General features: G+C 36.7%; 2 protein-coding genes across 2 annotated transcripts; one reads left to right on the top strand and one right to left on the bottom strand.

The window, feature by feature from the left end:
- Positions 1-73: 73 nt before the first annotated feature.
- On the bottom strand, positions 74-4,413 carry LOC140777698 (RNA-binding NOB1-like protein). Its single transcript, XM_073121991.1, has 5 exons — positions 4,019-4,413; positions 2,171-3,296; positions 1,495-1,663; positions 628-747; positions 74-529 (listed from the first exon to the last, which is right to left on the bottom strand). The coding sequence occupies exons 1-5, from the start codon at positions 4,359-4,361 to the stop codon at positions 383-385; spliced, it is 1,905 nt and encodes a 634-aa protein (XP_072978092.1). The 5' UTR covers positions 4,362-4,413; the 3' UTR covers positions 74-382.
- Positions 4,414-9,055: 4,642 nt separating this feature from the next.
- LOC140779386 (dihydroxy-acid dehydratase, chloroplastic) lies at positions 9,056-14,860 on the top strand. Its single transcript, XM_073124419.1, has 14 exons — positions 9,056-9,753; positions 9,984-10,055; positions 11,619-11,666; positions 11,813-11,967; positions 12,114-12,308; positions 12,379-12,490; positions 12,605-12,674; positions 12,742-12,800; positions 12,890-13,013; positions 13,093-13,163; positions 13,559-13,660; positions 13,872-13,952; positions 14,229-14,387; positions 14,461-14,860. Exons 1-14 carry the CDS (start codon positions 9,196-9,198, stop codon positions 14,509-14,511), a joined length of 1,857 nt encoding a protein of 618 aa, XP_072980520.1. The 5' UTR covers positions 9,056-9,195; the 3' UTR covers positions 14,512-14,860.
- The last annotated feature ends 37 nt before the right edge of the window (positions 14,861-14,897 follow it).

The raw sequence follows: 14,897 nt of genomic DNA, 5'->3' as shown, positions 1-14,897 counted from the left end.
CTTCTCAAAAAGAAGAAAAAAGAGCAATGGAAAACACTCAAAAACTGGATGACGTCTATTTCAACTAAAACCGTACAGAGTAAAATGGGTATATTGGAAACTTTTAATTAATTTATGAAAATCACACAATTTTGTGGCCAAAATCCAGAAAAAAGAAACAAACATCATAGTAAATCAACCGTAGGGAATGGCCACAACTATCTTAGTTGGCTTTATCAGATCATCCATCTTCAAAAAAGAGAGCCTACATCAAGCTTCATCATATCTTTCATAAATTTCTCAACTCATAACTCATGTCTCCAACAACTCCTACTGCTGAAGGTATCACATAACAACTTTCACAAGCTCCCGGGAGAAACGTATCCTATGGATGAACCAGCTCTCAGTGCTTACGACGAGAAAAATGATTATCGTTTGGATTTCTTTTTCCACTAAAGACAGCCAGTGCCTTTCTCACAGGTGGCTTCAATGGAGCTCTCTTCTCACCAGAGTGGGAAAATATGTCATCTGAACTTATGAAGTCCTGATCCTGCAATAAGACATTCTATTTAGTAACAAATACATAGAGGTACACATACACATAAAAGGAAGTAAAGTAAACAGAGAAACAATGATCAGTAGAATAACCTGTTTGCTTGATTTCTTCTTTGATTTAGGGTACAAAAGCTTGTGCGGTAGTTGATCTTCACGTAAAATGAGGTTCTTTGTGATGGCTTCTCTGCCACCTTGAGGCATGGGAAGGGAAAACTGCACATTGGATATGGAAATAAGAAACTATGTAATTCAGCTGACACATAGTCCCCAGGGTAAAAGGAATAGAAACATCTAAGTAAGAACAAGTGTTCTTTAAAGTCTCTAAATTCTAAAGATATTGAGCTGCCTGGCAGCCATGAAAGATTACAAGATTACCAGGATGGTAAGATATTTCAGCAAGTTTCCAGAATATTATGACATCTAGATTGCATGAGACCCAATTTTTTACTGCTTGAATGGACAAAGAGCCACCATTCTCCTCCAGGACAAGGAGTTCTCAAGGCAACCTTAATGGTCCTGGCTTATGCGGTAACATTATTTTCCATCCATCAACCAAGGTCAGGAACAAAATCTGTTCCAAAGAATCCTAATAGCTTCCGAATGGCTAATCACTTCTGGCTAGTCACTTCTCTCAAAATATTGAAGCCACATGTTATATACAATATCTCTTTCATTCATGAGCATTGACTTAAATATTTTCAACACCTAATGATATGTTTTCTACCATTCTCCAGCACATTTTACTGTCAAGGATATACTATCAAGACATACTTACGCTCAAGCCACAATATTCATTATTTTCATATGTAAGTCACATCTTTTGATAACTTTGATTGACAGACAAAAAGCAGGTTTCAAACAATTGCTCGTAGGGTTACAATCAACCCTACCAAACTCACGTTCATAAGAAACAATAATCTGTAAGTGACCTGAGAGCATTTAAAAAGCAAGGTTTCTTACTTTTGTGCCTCGAAGGAGAATACGCTGGTGCCGTGCAGCCAACTCAATCCCATTTTCACCAACTGTCACAGAAACCTTGCGTAAGGTGCCACCATTGCCACATTTTGGACAAAATATCCTCCCAGTTTCTTGAGTAACTTTATTACAAGCATGGCATTTTAGCACCCACCTATGACATATTAACAACCAATGCAGAAAAATATTCAGCTTATAACTTCAACAATGTAAATGGGTAATGTAGCCATGCAAATGCAGTCATATAATCATACATGAATATAGTAATGTACCTATGCTGCACCAAATTATTTGACAGGTGGTGTCTACTGTCTGTTCTAATATTAGGACCAATGTCTATACAGTATTTGATATTCTTGGATATATTTTTTCTCATAATGGAAGCTTTACCAGTTTCAAGTTATATTAACAATCTTTTTGTTTGTAGAGGAACTTGAACATATGAAATAGTGATTTGATCATGAAGCCAGTTGACGGCCTGTTAGAACATCTCTTCTTGTTGAGCCTTCTAAGCATAAGCAATATTTGCAAGACATATAAGTTTTACTAGACTTAATAGAATGTCAGAAAAGCAAAACCTTAGTTGCTTCCAAAGATGACAAGAAGGAACATAAAAGGTGACTGAATAAAACAGTCCACAAGAGTAGTTGAGCTATCATACCTGTGCAACTGGCGTATCTGCATACCACCTGGTGCCAATAACCTTAGGCCAATCTGCAGAATAACATTCTGCATCGCATAATCACTTGTAACACAAGCTACACTAGAGTCAGACAAGGACCTAAGGTTCCAACTTTGCTCACTGCTACCATCATCCTCAAAAGGTGCATCAACACTTTCATCAGGCTGGCTTGTTATATCTAGGTTATCCAAGTCTTCTATGCACATGGTAATGCCATCTCCTTCAACAACATCATCACCAAGGCCTGTTCCATTTGGCACATCAAAGTGATTGGATGCTGGACTTCTGCTAGGAATTTCATGTTTCTTTTCTTCTTGTAAATGTTCAAAAGCATCATTACCCAATCTCATTTGCCCTTGTGCACTGGAAGCATCGAACTCTCCAGCATTTCCCTCCAATCCTTTATCATACTCAGAAAGCCCATTATGGCAAAGTTTTTCCCCAAAACTTTTAGATTCAACAGCGTCTATGCAGTCTGTAGCACCTCCAGACAAAACATCATCACCTTCAGCTGTTGCAGCACTCATGCCAGCCTCATCAAATGGTTCATCATTTTCCTCAGATGCCTTGGATAACTCACGCCTTGCCTGCCTTCTTAAATATCTTCTGTGTGTGCTACGACTAACAGCAGGCTGCCAATCATCCATGTTTTCAGCATATTCCCCTTGAGAAGCATCAACTCCAGCTGCCACCATCTTCTTGCCTTCAACTTTAATCTCCTTTTTTTGAGGGAGAAACTTTCTAGGTCTTCCAAAAGACTGGTGTTCATCATCTTGCTCCTCAGGCATGTTATCAATAAGATCTGTAGGTATAACTTGATTGTTCATATCCTTTAATGGAAGTATCCGAGATCCACTATCCCTTCCTTCCTCGGCTGTTTGCTCCAGAGCCTCCCACTCTGCAAGATTAGGTACATTCGAGCCCCACCCAGGCATTTCAGCCTGAGCCAGACGTTTTACATTCACCACATGAAGCGGAGGAGGTTGTTCCCTTAAATGATTAGTACCATGAATCTGAGATTCCAACATGTAAGCAAGCGCAATGATCTTGATATCAACATCTGAGAGGGTATGAAAGTCCCCTGTTTCTTTTGCAAACTTGACCACTGTGTATCAAATAGGATGTATGTAAATAAAAAAACAAAAGATTAACTAATGCAAATATCAACAACCAGAAGGCACAAGGACACATATACACAACAGAGTGCAGCTATTCATGGATCATGTAACAGCTAACACAAAATAGAAACTTCCTAGAAGAAAAAGAGAATTAAATGAAGCTATTAACAGCAAAAATACCCAAGTATATTTTCCTGAAAAGTCAACCAAAATAGATTAAGTAATGCAAATAATTGTTCTGAAATGCAGTCTGTTGTCTCACATATGAATATTCAGACCCCTGGCGGGACTGCATAGAGCCAATCTCTGTTACATAGAACTTACATAAGCTTTAACACCACTGCTCCTAATAAAAAAATTTCAGCAATGACAACATGAATATGGACCCCCAGTTATTTCCTCATAACTTTAAACACTGCCCATATTCGTACCAACATGAATATCTGGGGCAAATACTTTTCCTTGTAATTAATATTTCCTAAACAGCATAACGAAGTTTACGAGCTTGCGATATATATACTATACATCATACAGCTTGCCCTCCACTACATTGCTATAACCTGCCCAGCTAATCCAATGGAGAAAAAAAATATAACTATTTTGATGAAATAGAAAGGTAAAATAGATACAGGCCTAACAAATCTCATATAGAAAATGCACCAATATGTTCTGTTAACTTCACTACAGTTCAACTCCAACAAGATCTCACCTTTCTTGATGAACTCGGGAGACGGCTCCATGGTCTCGACGGGGAAGGGCAGGAACGAGAGCCGGTGACGAGATACCGGATCCCTTACCTCCTCCAAGACCTCCTTCACCGACACGAACTTGTCCGCGAAGCCGGAGAGCTTGTCCCCGTGGATGACGGCGTTGGCATCGACCACCGCCACCGATATCCCTTTGCTCGACCTACAATTGCGGAAGACGCGGCTCGAGATGGTCTCGCGGGGTTGCGTATCCGGCTTCTTCTGCAGCACAGCGCTCCAATTCGAGGAGGGAGAAGACGCCGGTTGGGACAGAGGAGAAGGCAGAGGTGGAGCTTCCGCCTCCATTATAGCAGGGAATTCGAGGGTTTAGGGTTTTGGAGACGTCAGGCGGAGAGGGGAGAAATAGACTACCGATTCCAAATCTATGTATAAATATGCCTTATAGATAGGGGTGAAAACGGGTCGGATTAACTCCGACCCGACCCGCTATCCGATCCGACTCGGATCGGATTCGGATAAAAAATTTCTATCCGGATACGAATTCGGATACGGGTCGGGTATATTTTTTGAATACGGATATCGGATATCCGTTTATCCGCATATTTTTTAAAATAATTTACAGTTTTTAGTTTGCTTATTTAAATAGTAAATATTAATATTATTACTAATAACACGTATATATTATTTATAGAGATTAATTTCTCTAATTTTATATATTTAACATACAATAAAATTATTTGTTGTAAAACTCTTAATAATTTTATGTTAATTATATTTAAATAAAATATTATAATTATTTTAAATTCAATCAATATCTGTTTAAGATCCGATCCTTTATCTGAAAATTATCCGTATCCGTTTAGTTAAGATATGGTTTTAAATTTTGCTATCCGTCCAATATCCGTATCCGAACTAAAAATACGAATCCGGATATGAGTTAAGCATCATTTTCACCCCTACTTATAGAAGATATCATTTCATATTAAATCATTTAAATTTAATTATTTGGAGATAAACTTCGATTTAAATATAATTCTCTATCTCTATCTCTATCTATTTAAATTTAATTTAAACCAATCTTAAACAAATGAACTACAAAGAGATATACTTAAATAATATAAAATAATCAAAGAGATAAAATGTAATTTAATTATTTGGAGATAAACTTCAATTTAAATATAATTCTCTATATCTATCTATTAAAATTTAATTTAAACCAGTCTTAAACTAATAAACTAAAAAGAGATATATGTAAATGATATAAAATAATCAAAGAGATAAAATGTAATACATTTTTATCAAATTAATTATAAAAGATATCTGTACCTTTATTTTGATATATATATATATATATATACATTACTTTTAGTTAAGAATATATATGTCTTTTACTTGATAAAATATTAAAATAATATAATTGTCAAAAATTAATGTGCAAGATTATATATCTAAATAATAATAATTACCTACCGAGGTAATATCTTTCATTTATATTACACCCTTGAAGATTTTAATTGTTAGATCTTCATTAAACTGATTGATAAAAAATTAACTCTATGGTATAAAAAGAAACATTCAAAAAATTAAATAAAACCCCTAAGTGAGCACATTATCATCCACATCCCAGAAGGGAGAAGACGCCGGTTAGGGCAGAGGAGAAGGCAGAGGTGGCGCTTCGCCTCCCTTATAGCTTTGGGATTCGAGGTTTTGGGAGTTACGAAATCGAAGTTTAGGGATTTGGAGACATGACATCGGCGGAGGGTAGACATAATGATTGGGTGGGTTGGGCCGGGTTCGGGCCTGGCTTTTCAGGCCAAGCGGGCTTAAGTCTTTATTCACGGCCCGACCCACTAATCACTCCGGCCGGGCCGAGTTAGAATAGTCTAGCCCGTTACCGCCCGTTGGCCCATGAGAGATTGGGCTAGCTGATCGGGCCGGGCTGGCCCAACTCACCAATCACTCGGCCCAACCCATATTTCAGCTATTTTTAGAATTTTTTTAACTATTAGTTTATTTTTTAAAAAAGTATTTTATATTCCTCTATTTAAAAAAATAAAAAAATAATGCAAAATGGTATAATACTATTTTTTTTTATTGTAGCCAAATGTGCAAAGCACTGTAGCAAACAAGCGTTAATAGTTGCGGGCCAAACGGTGGCTCTTCTCCCAATTCAAGGAAGGAGAAGACGCAGGTTGGGGCAGAGGAGAAGGTGGCTCTTCTGCCTCCATTATAGCTTCGGGGATTCGAGGTTTTGGGAGTTATGAAATCGAAGTTTAGGGTCGGTCAAGAGGAGAGAAAGAGAGGGTTTTTATAACACCCTCTATTTCCATGCACTTTTAAAATTTATAATTTTAATTGGACGGCGATAACAACAACTTTACATATTCGAAATAGATTTCACCTACCGATTTCAAAACTAGGTTACATAGTCGAAAAAAATTAATTACTTATATCTAATTTATAAATAATTAATTTTATGATACGGAAGAAGCGCTCTATATATTTGTTTTCTTCCATTAAAATTTCTCTCTTAAGTATAAATATGTCTTAATTATAGAAGATATCATTTGATATTAGATAATTTAAATTTAATTATTTGGAGATAAACTTCAATTTAAATATAATTCTCTATCTCTATCTATTAAAATTTAATTTAAACCAATCTTAAACTAATAAACTAAAAAAAATATGTAAATAATATAAAATAATCAAAGAGTTTAAATGTAATACATTTTTATCAAATTAATTATAAAAGATATCAGTACCTTTATTTTGATATATATATACATTACTTTCAGTTAAGAATATATGTCTTTTACTTAATAAAATATTAAAATAATATAATTGTCAAAAAATAATATGCAAGATTATATATCTAAAAATAATAATTACCTACTGAATAGGTAATATTTTTCATTTATATTACACCCTTAAAGATTTTAATTGTTAAATCTTCATTAAACTTATTGATAAAAAATTAACTCTATGTACAAAAAGAAACGCTCATAAAATTAAATAAAACCCCTAAGTGAGCACGTGCTCATCCACATCCCCCACCTCTTCTTCTTTTTGGTTTTTCACCCCTAAGTCGCCACCTCCTCTTCCTCTCCTCCTCCTCCTCTCTCAATGCCAATGTTGGGTTTCTCTCCGATATCAAGCGCTTGTGTGAGAGCTCCTCCTCCGCCGCATTCATCGTCTCTATCTAGGCCAAGTTCGAGGTCTATGGTGATTGGAGGGGGCCAGCATGGTAGTTGGGGCCCGAGAGGAAAGTGCGATGGCAGCGGGGAAGAAGGACGAGGAGGGCGAGAGCAGAGCGAGCTGCGGCGCCGTTGTGCCCTTGGCGTCGTCTTGGCCGAGCTCAGTGAGGACACCGAGTGCTGCCGCGACCGTGAGGGACCCTTTGTGCATGTTCTCGATCACCTCGGTGCGTTGGATTGGGTCAGTGTCGCCTTCAAGAAGCTCCAGCTCAATCATTCTCCTTTCTCAATTTGTCTACAAATATATGTTAGTGTACTGTGAGTATTTTTGATTAATAAGGCATAATATTTCACCATTTGAGCTCCCAATATGAAGTCACATCTTTTGTTTAAACTTAATTTTTGTGGCACCTATATCCATTTACTATTCATTTGAATCGGTTCATACTCCTGTTGCAATTGTTTAGTGTCTAATCCCTTAAATTTTAATTGCTCTTTAATTAATAAAGTAAGAGATTAATTAGAGATAGTGGTGAAGATCTATATTTCGTCATATTTTAATAATTTTTATTTTTTTTCTTCTACACATATCTTATCGTCTTTTAATAACTTCAGTAGTAAATTAGATTAAGAAGAAGATGCAACCGCAAAAAATAATAATAAGAAGAAACATATTAATAATTTTTATAAATATATAATAACTTTCATAAATATAATAATATTTTTTGTTGTTTTTTTTATACAATTCTCTATTAATCATTTTTTTCTATACAAATCTCTATAATCGCTCTTTAATTAATAAAGTAATATATTAATTAGAGATAGTCGTGAGAATTTATATTTCATTATCTTTTAACAACTTTAATTTTTTTTCTACACATATTTTATTGTATTTTAACAATTTCAGTAGTGAAGTAGATCAAGAAGAAGAAGCAACAACGAAAAATAAGAAACAAATATATATTAATAACTTTCGTAAATGTAATAAGTTTTTTTTGTACGCTTTCTATACAAGTCTTTATTAATTATTATTATTTTTTATATACAAATCTCTATAGTCACTTTTTATTAATAAAATAAGAGATTAATGAGAGATAGTGATGAGAATTATATTTTATTGTCTTTTAACAACTTTTATTTTTTTTCATACCTATTTCGTTATCGTTTAACAACTTTAATAACGAAGTAAAAAAAGATTAGAGACTTGTATAAGAAGAAGATTATAGATTAGAAAACGATTAGAGACTTATATCAAAAAATATTAAAAAATAAAAAAAATGAGCACCTGAAGATGATGATGAAAGAGAAGAGAAAAGAAGAGGAAGAAAAATAATAATAATAACTACATGTCATTTCTCTCCATCTTTTTTATAGTGTTTCGTCAATATTTAAGGAGATACTAAATAATAAAAAGGACAAAATTAGAAGAAAAGTAAAAAAAAAAGATCTTGAGAAATGATACTTGAGTGCCAAATCGAAAATCAAGTAAGTTTCGGTGCAAATAACCCAAAAGCTAGCTGTAGGTATACAATGATAAATATACCTGTCATAGGATATAAACGATAATAAAAAAGGAGAAACATGAGTAGGTATCCAATAAAATAAATTTTGAAAAGAGAAAAGAAGTTCACACACTGATCAATAGTCAAGACCCTTTGCGAGTTATTGACTGATAAAAGTATACATGCAAACCTAAGATTGTACTCATATGGATTAAACTCTACTTAAAACTCACTTAGTTAGCTAAGTTATTTGTTGTACAGAATTAGAATGGTAAAAAACTGACTCGCCTTTATTTTTTTGTCGCAAAGCAACGAGAGAAGATTTTGTCTCCACCCGAATGAATATTCACGTGAGCCGACCTTCCCAGTATCAACGCCTTTTCCACTGCTCCCCCACCCAAATTCTCGCAACTTCCAAAACCCTAGTAGCAAAACCCTACTTATCCCTGCTCCACCACCTTCTCCTCCGCCGTCGCCGCCATGCAAACCCTAGCTCTATCCACCCCGTACCACAACGCCTTTCCTCCCACCACCTTCAAAACCCTAACCACCCGCCGCAGTCATTTCCCCCTCCGCGCCGCTGCCTCCGCGGACAGTAACCAGCTCGTCGAGACACCCCCTCCTCCGGCGCCGGCGACCCCGACGGTCCCCCCGACACCTCGCAAGCTCAACCTCTACAGCTCCCGCATAACGGAGCCCAAATCCCAAGGTGGCTCCCAGGCCATCCTCTACGGCGTCGGGCTCTCCGATGAGGACATGGGGAAGCCCCAGGTCGGGATATCGTCGGTGTGGTACGAAGGAAACACGTGCAACATGCACCTCCTCAGCCTTGCCGAGGCCGTGAGGGAGGGCGTCCGCGATGCCGGCATGGTTGGTTTCCGGTTCAATACTATTGGGGTCAGCGATGCCATCTCGATGGGTACGAGAGGAATGTGCTATAGCCTTCAGTCGAGGGATTTGATTGCTGATAGTATTGAGACCGTAATGTCCGCGCAGTGGTACGATGCTAATATATCGATCCCCGGATGTGATAAAAACGTGAGCTTTCTCTACCTACCGTCGGAATTTATGCTGATTTTTTATATATAATAAAGTTCTGATTTTTATCCTTATCTTCGGTGTGTTTGGAGTACTTTCTTGTTTTGAATTTCTGCTCCTACTGTAATCGGGAAAGGAGTTATCTTGCATTATAGTCTATAGTTTGGGCACTGATACCTCATTTCCTAGACGATCATTCTATTCTAAAGCTAATGACACCATACATATAGATGCCAGGTACAATTATGGCAATGGGAAGACTTAACAGACCAAGTCTCATGATCTATGGTGGGACTATTAAGGTAATGCATTCTTCTTGCGTTCTGTTGTAATTAGTTTTCTCTTATACTTGCAGAAATTCCAGCAGATTTGATTTTTGTTTTCATACTGTTAAGTTAGCCCTTTTATCTAAATAGCCTTCTAGAGATGTAGGAGCCCGTGCACTAGAATGCCATTTGTGCTGTAATATTTAATCCTTAATAAAATTATTCTTTTAAATGTTTCCATTATTTTGGCAAGCTCTTCTGAAGGCAAAAGTGTCAGTTCATTGAACCATCACTTATATTCTCTCCTGCTTCGGTATGACATGTTCTGGTCATAAATCCTTTTTTGTGGTGTACCAACTTTATCGTACTCTGTAACTTCCATTTGCCAAACTTCATTTATTCCTTGACTCCATTGCCACTATATTTGCAAGCTATATTACTGTATGAATTTCTTGGATGCATTTGCTGTGACCTTTTAAGAAGTCATCTCTCTCTCTCTCCAAGGATTCCAGTTTTGACTGATCCTGATGCAACACCAATCCCAATCAAAAGACTGGTTTTGGTCGGGGATCGATTGGATTGGCAGAAATTGGGCAAAATCAGGCGTGGATCAGCTGAATGACCACTCGTCTTTCATCTCTCTCTCATATGACCATCTTCTATCCAGTGATCTCTCTCTCTCTCTCTCTCTCTCTCTCTCTTTCCAATGTGCTCCCTCTTTCTCTCCCTCTTCCTCATCATTCTATCCCTCTCTTACGCATTCTCTCTCTCTCTGTTCTCATCTGCTGTAGCAACCCTTCAATTGCTGCAGCAACATAGAGAGAGAGAAAGAGTGAGTTTTTTTTTTCTGAAATAACAATTCATATTTTTTATTTTTGTGTCATTTTTTAGAAGAATTAGGATTTTATTTTAATTTTTTAATATAACTTTATAGAATTAAAACATAGTTTGATATCGAAATCCAATACTGGCGGCTGATACGACCAAATATGTATCATATTTGAGCGGCTAATCCTAATCTCGATATTTTGAACCTTATTTTTATTTCCTAGTTTTTAGCTAGTTGGGCGAAGGAAATGAGAGTGAGAGTGAGTTTTTTTTATTAGCAATTTATAATTTATATTTTGCTGTCATTTTTTAAAAGAATTTAGATTTTTTGTATTTTTTTAATGATTTATATAATTAAAAAATATTTCGAGACTGACAGCCGATATGTATTATTTTTTGGGCAGCCAATTCCGATCCTGATATTTTGAACCTTTTTTATACCCTGCTTTTAGCTAGTTGGGCGAAGGAAATGAAGTTTGAAGTGATATAGGATTTATAGAAAATGAAAGAAGTTAGCATAGCTATCCTTTTCTCTTAGACATTGTTGCCAACTATGACTGATAATTTTAATCGGCACCATCATGCTTCCTTTTGAATATAACATTAAATTCTCATGTTGTAGATTACTGATGATAAAAGGTTTTCTAAATATATATAATTTTGTTGTAGCACTTGTTGCATGATGGTGTAGATTCTTAATTTAGTTCTTCAAATGGTCTTCTTTTGTGGAGAATGGAGATGGTTTACTAATATATTTCATTTTTCATACAGCCTGGCCACTTCCAGGGCAATTCATATGATATAATATCTGCATTTCAGGTATATATATATACACACGCTAGAACTTGTTGCCTCACTATCTTCACAGAGGCTTAGTATTTGCTGAATTGTTCGTACCCTTGGCATCTTGCATATGAAACCTATATGCTGACCGCCCTTTGAATTTCTATTGTTACTGAGTCTAGTGCTATGGGGAATATGTTAGCGGATCAATCAGTGATGACCAAAGGCTGAATGTTGTGCGCAATTCATGCCCTGGAGCAGGAGCTTGTGGTGGCATGTATACAGCAAACACCATGGCATCTGCTATTGAGACAATGGGCATGACACTTCCTTACAGGTACGGGTCTTGACCCCTGGGATTCACATGTTAAGAGATCTTCATTAATTTTACTTCAATCTTCTTGTTGGCTGGTTTATAATGGTCCTTGTTGGTCTCACTGTCCCCTGGTCTCGTTTTTGTACATATTTTATGTATCGTGAAAGCTCTTCAACACCAGCTGAAGACCCACTAAAGTTAGATGAATGCCGTCTAGCTGGAAAGTATCTTCTGGAATTGTTAAAGATGGATCTGAAGCCTCGAGACATCATCACTGATAAATCATTACGGAACGCGATGGTTATTGTTATGGCCCTAGGTGGTTCTACTAATGCTGTTATGCATTTGATTGCTATAGCTAGGTGGGTAGTCTGCTAGTCATCTGTCCTAGACCCGGTGATCTGCGTGCTTTTTGATATTTCATTTTTGTAGGTCTGTAGGCTTGCACTTGACTCTTGATGATTTTCAGAAGGTTAGTGATAAGGTCCCTTTCCTTGCGGATCTCAAGCCTAGTGGCAAGTATGTTATGGAGGATTTACACAAGGTACATCTCAAATGACCTCAGATAGAATTCTTTATTTTAGGCTGTCATACCATTGCTATTTTTATGGTACTTGCTGAATGTTCTATGTTATCTGTCTAATGTTAATGCACACAGATTGGAGGAACGCCCGCAGTTATTCGGTACCTCTTGGAGGAAGGCTTTTTGGATGGGAATTGTATGACTGGTATGTGCTGTATTATATCTCGATGAGTGAGAGTGTCCTTTTGTAGTAACACGCTTCCATATTTCAGTCACAGGGAAAACTCTGGAAGAAAATGCAAAACTTTTTCCCCCTTTAGCTGAAGGACAGGTGGAATTGGAAGCTCAGTTTAGAGATTTTTTGCTTTTACCTGCTAGACAATCAGTCTGAGATATTATGCTTTTCTCATACTTCTACAGCAAGTAATACGCCCATTGGAGAACCCTATTAAATCAACAGGACATATTCAGATACTTTATGGAAATCTTGCTCCAGAGGGTTCTGTCGCAAAAATAACTGGCAAAGAAGGATTATTTTTCTCTGGTACTTGCCTTCTCTTTTGATTCATTTCATGTATTCTAAATCTTTCTTAATTAATTTTGGTAATAATACCACTTGACAGGTCCAGCACTTGTTTTTGATGGTGAGGAATTGATGATTGCGGCAATTTCAGAAAATCCTATGAATTTTAAGGTGCAATGGCATTTGTTTACTGCTTAGATTTCTTTATGAAAATTTCAACTAACTGGCACCAGATTTAGAACATCAACTCAATCTCTAATAATTTACTTAATGTCTTGAATTAGGAATCCAAGCATTATTACTGTACTTTGGAACTTAAACATATCTGCATCTGATAAATCTAGTTGTTATGTAGCACTAGTTCTGTTTTGTTGCTACTTGACTGAGGAATTATCTGAAAGCCATCGCTGATATCCTGGTGCATATTTCATAATGCATCATCTAAGACTCTCAGACCCCCCTTTCTTTAATATATGCATATATTTCATAATACATATATCATCTTCATGTGCTATTGGAGGGAACTAACACACAATTTCTGATGAGTTAAACCACATTTATCCCAGGGCAAGGTGGTCGTTATTCGAGGAGAGGGACCAAAGGGTGGACCAGGCATGCCTGAAATGCTGACACCTACCAGCGCGATAATGGGTGCTGGTCTTGGGAAGGTACCTTTGTAAACGACATTTTTGTTGGCTGTGCTATTTATACATGTATTTAGATGCTCTTATATCTGTCATTTTGTTGGTTCGCACAACCTTATACTGATTCTTTTTTAATAGTTTTCCCCTAAAATTATTTTGCTTGAATCCTTTTTTTCATCAGAGTCTGCCTCCTTTACTTTTCAATCTTTTTAATTACTTGAAACACCATGTATAGGAATGTGCCCTGCTGACTGATGGTAGATTCTCAGGAGGTTCACATGGATATGTTGTAGGCCATATATGCCCTGAAGCACAGGTACTCCCATCCTCCTAACTGTTTATTATCGACCTTGTATTGAACATGCTAGCTTTTTAGCTGAAATCTGGTGTTAGCAGATTTGGTTGTCGTAGTAGGATTAATTTTGCAACACATTCATTTCCTCCCTTTCAGATATCAATTTGTTTTCACTTGAAAAACCATGCTATTGATATGTCAGCCAAGATATCAAAGAAAACAAGAGTTTCTACTTGAGTTGTTCATACTTATTTTCCATAATAGTGGAATGGGTTCTTATAATGATCATCTTTCCAGGAAGGTGGCCCAATTGGTCTTATCCAAAATGGTGATATAATAACCATTGACATCCTAAAGAAAAGAATGGACGTCGAATTGACCGAGCAGGAGCTGGAAGAGAGGAGGAAGAAATGGAGTCCGCCAGCTTATAAGGCCAAACAAGGAGTGCTGTATAAGGTATGCTGCTTTTTTATGAACTAATCATTTCTGTATGTCTTCCTTTTTCTGAACACTTATCTTTTGGTTACAGTACATCAAGAATGTGCAGCCTGCTTCAAGAGGGTGTGTAACAGATGAATAAGGAAATATCAACATCAAACGACGATCTTTGTCCTATTGTCAGTAACCATCGGTGTATTAACATCCATAAGTGTGCCAAGTATGCAAGTGGACCTTCCATTCGGCTTTTCTATTTATCTGCAATTAAATAATAATTCCAAGGAACAATTTTCTACTTAGAGAGCATGTAAAACCATAAGCTCAGTCAGAAATTAGCTTTCAGGACTCAGTTTTTCACAAGGCACATTGTAGTGAGGGAGCTGCTTCTATTGGTTTATTGAACCAATTTTTTAGAGTGCTGGATAGTTATGGACATTCTCTCCTGTTATTTAAATGGTCTTGCATTGGGAACAAGCTTTTATTATGGTAAATGTGAATGCGGCTACTTATATTGGAGCAATTCAGCTT

The sequence above is a fragment of the Typha angustifolia genome, chromosome 15 (genome assembly GCF_048772165.1).
Source record: "Typha angustifolia cultivar Huaian chromosome 15, ASM4877216v1, whole genome shotgun sequence".
Taxonomy (NCBI): domain Eukaryota; kingdom Viridiplantae; phylum Streptophyta; class Magnoliopsida; order Poales; family Typhaceae; genus Typha; species Typha angustifolia.
This window is presented reverse-complemented; position numbering and strand designations above follow the sequence as displayed.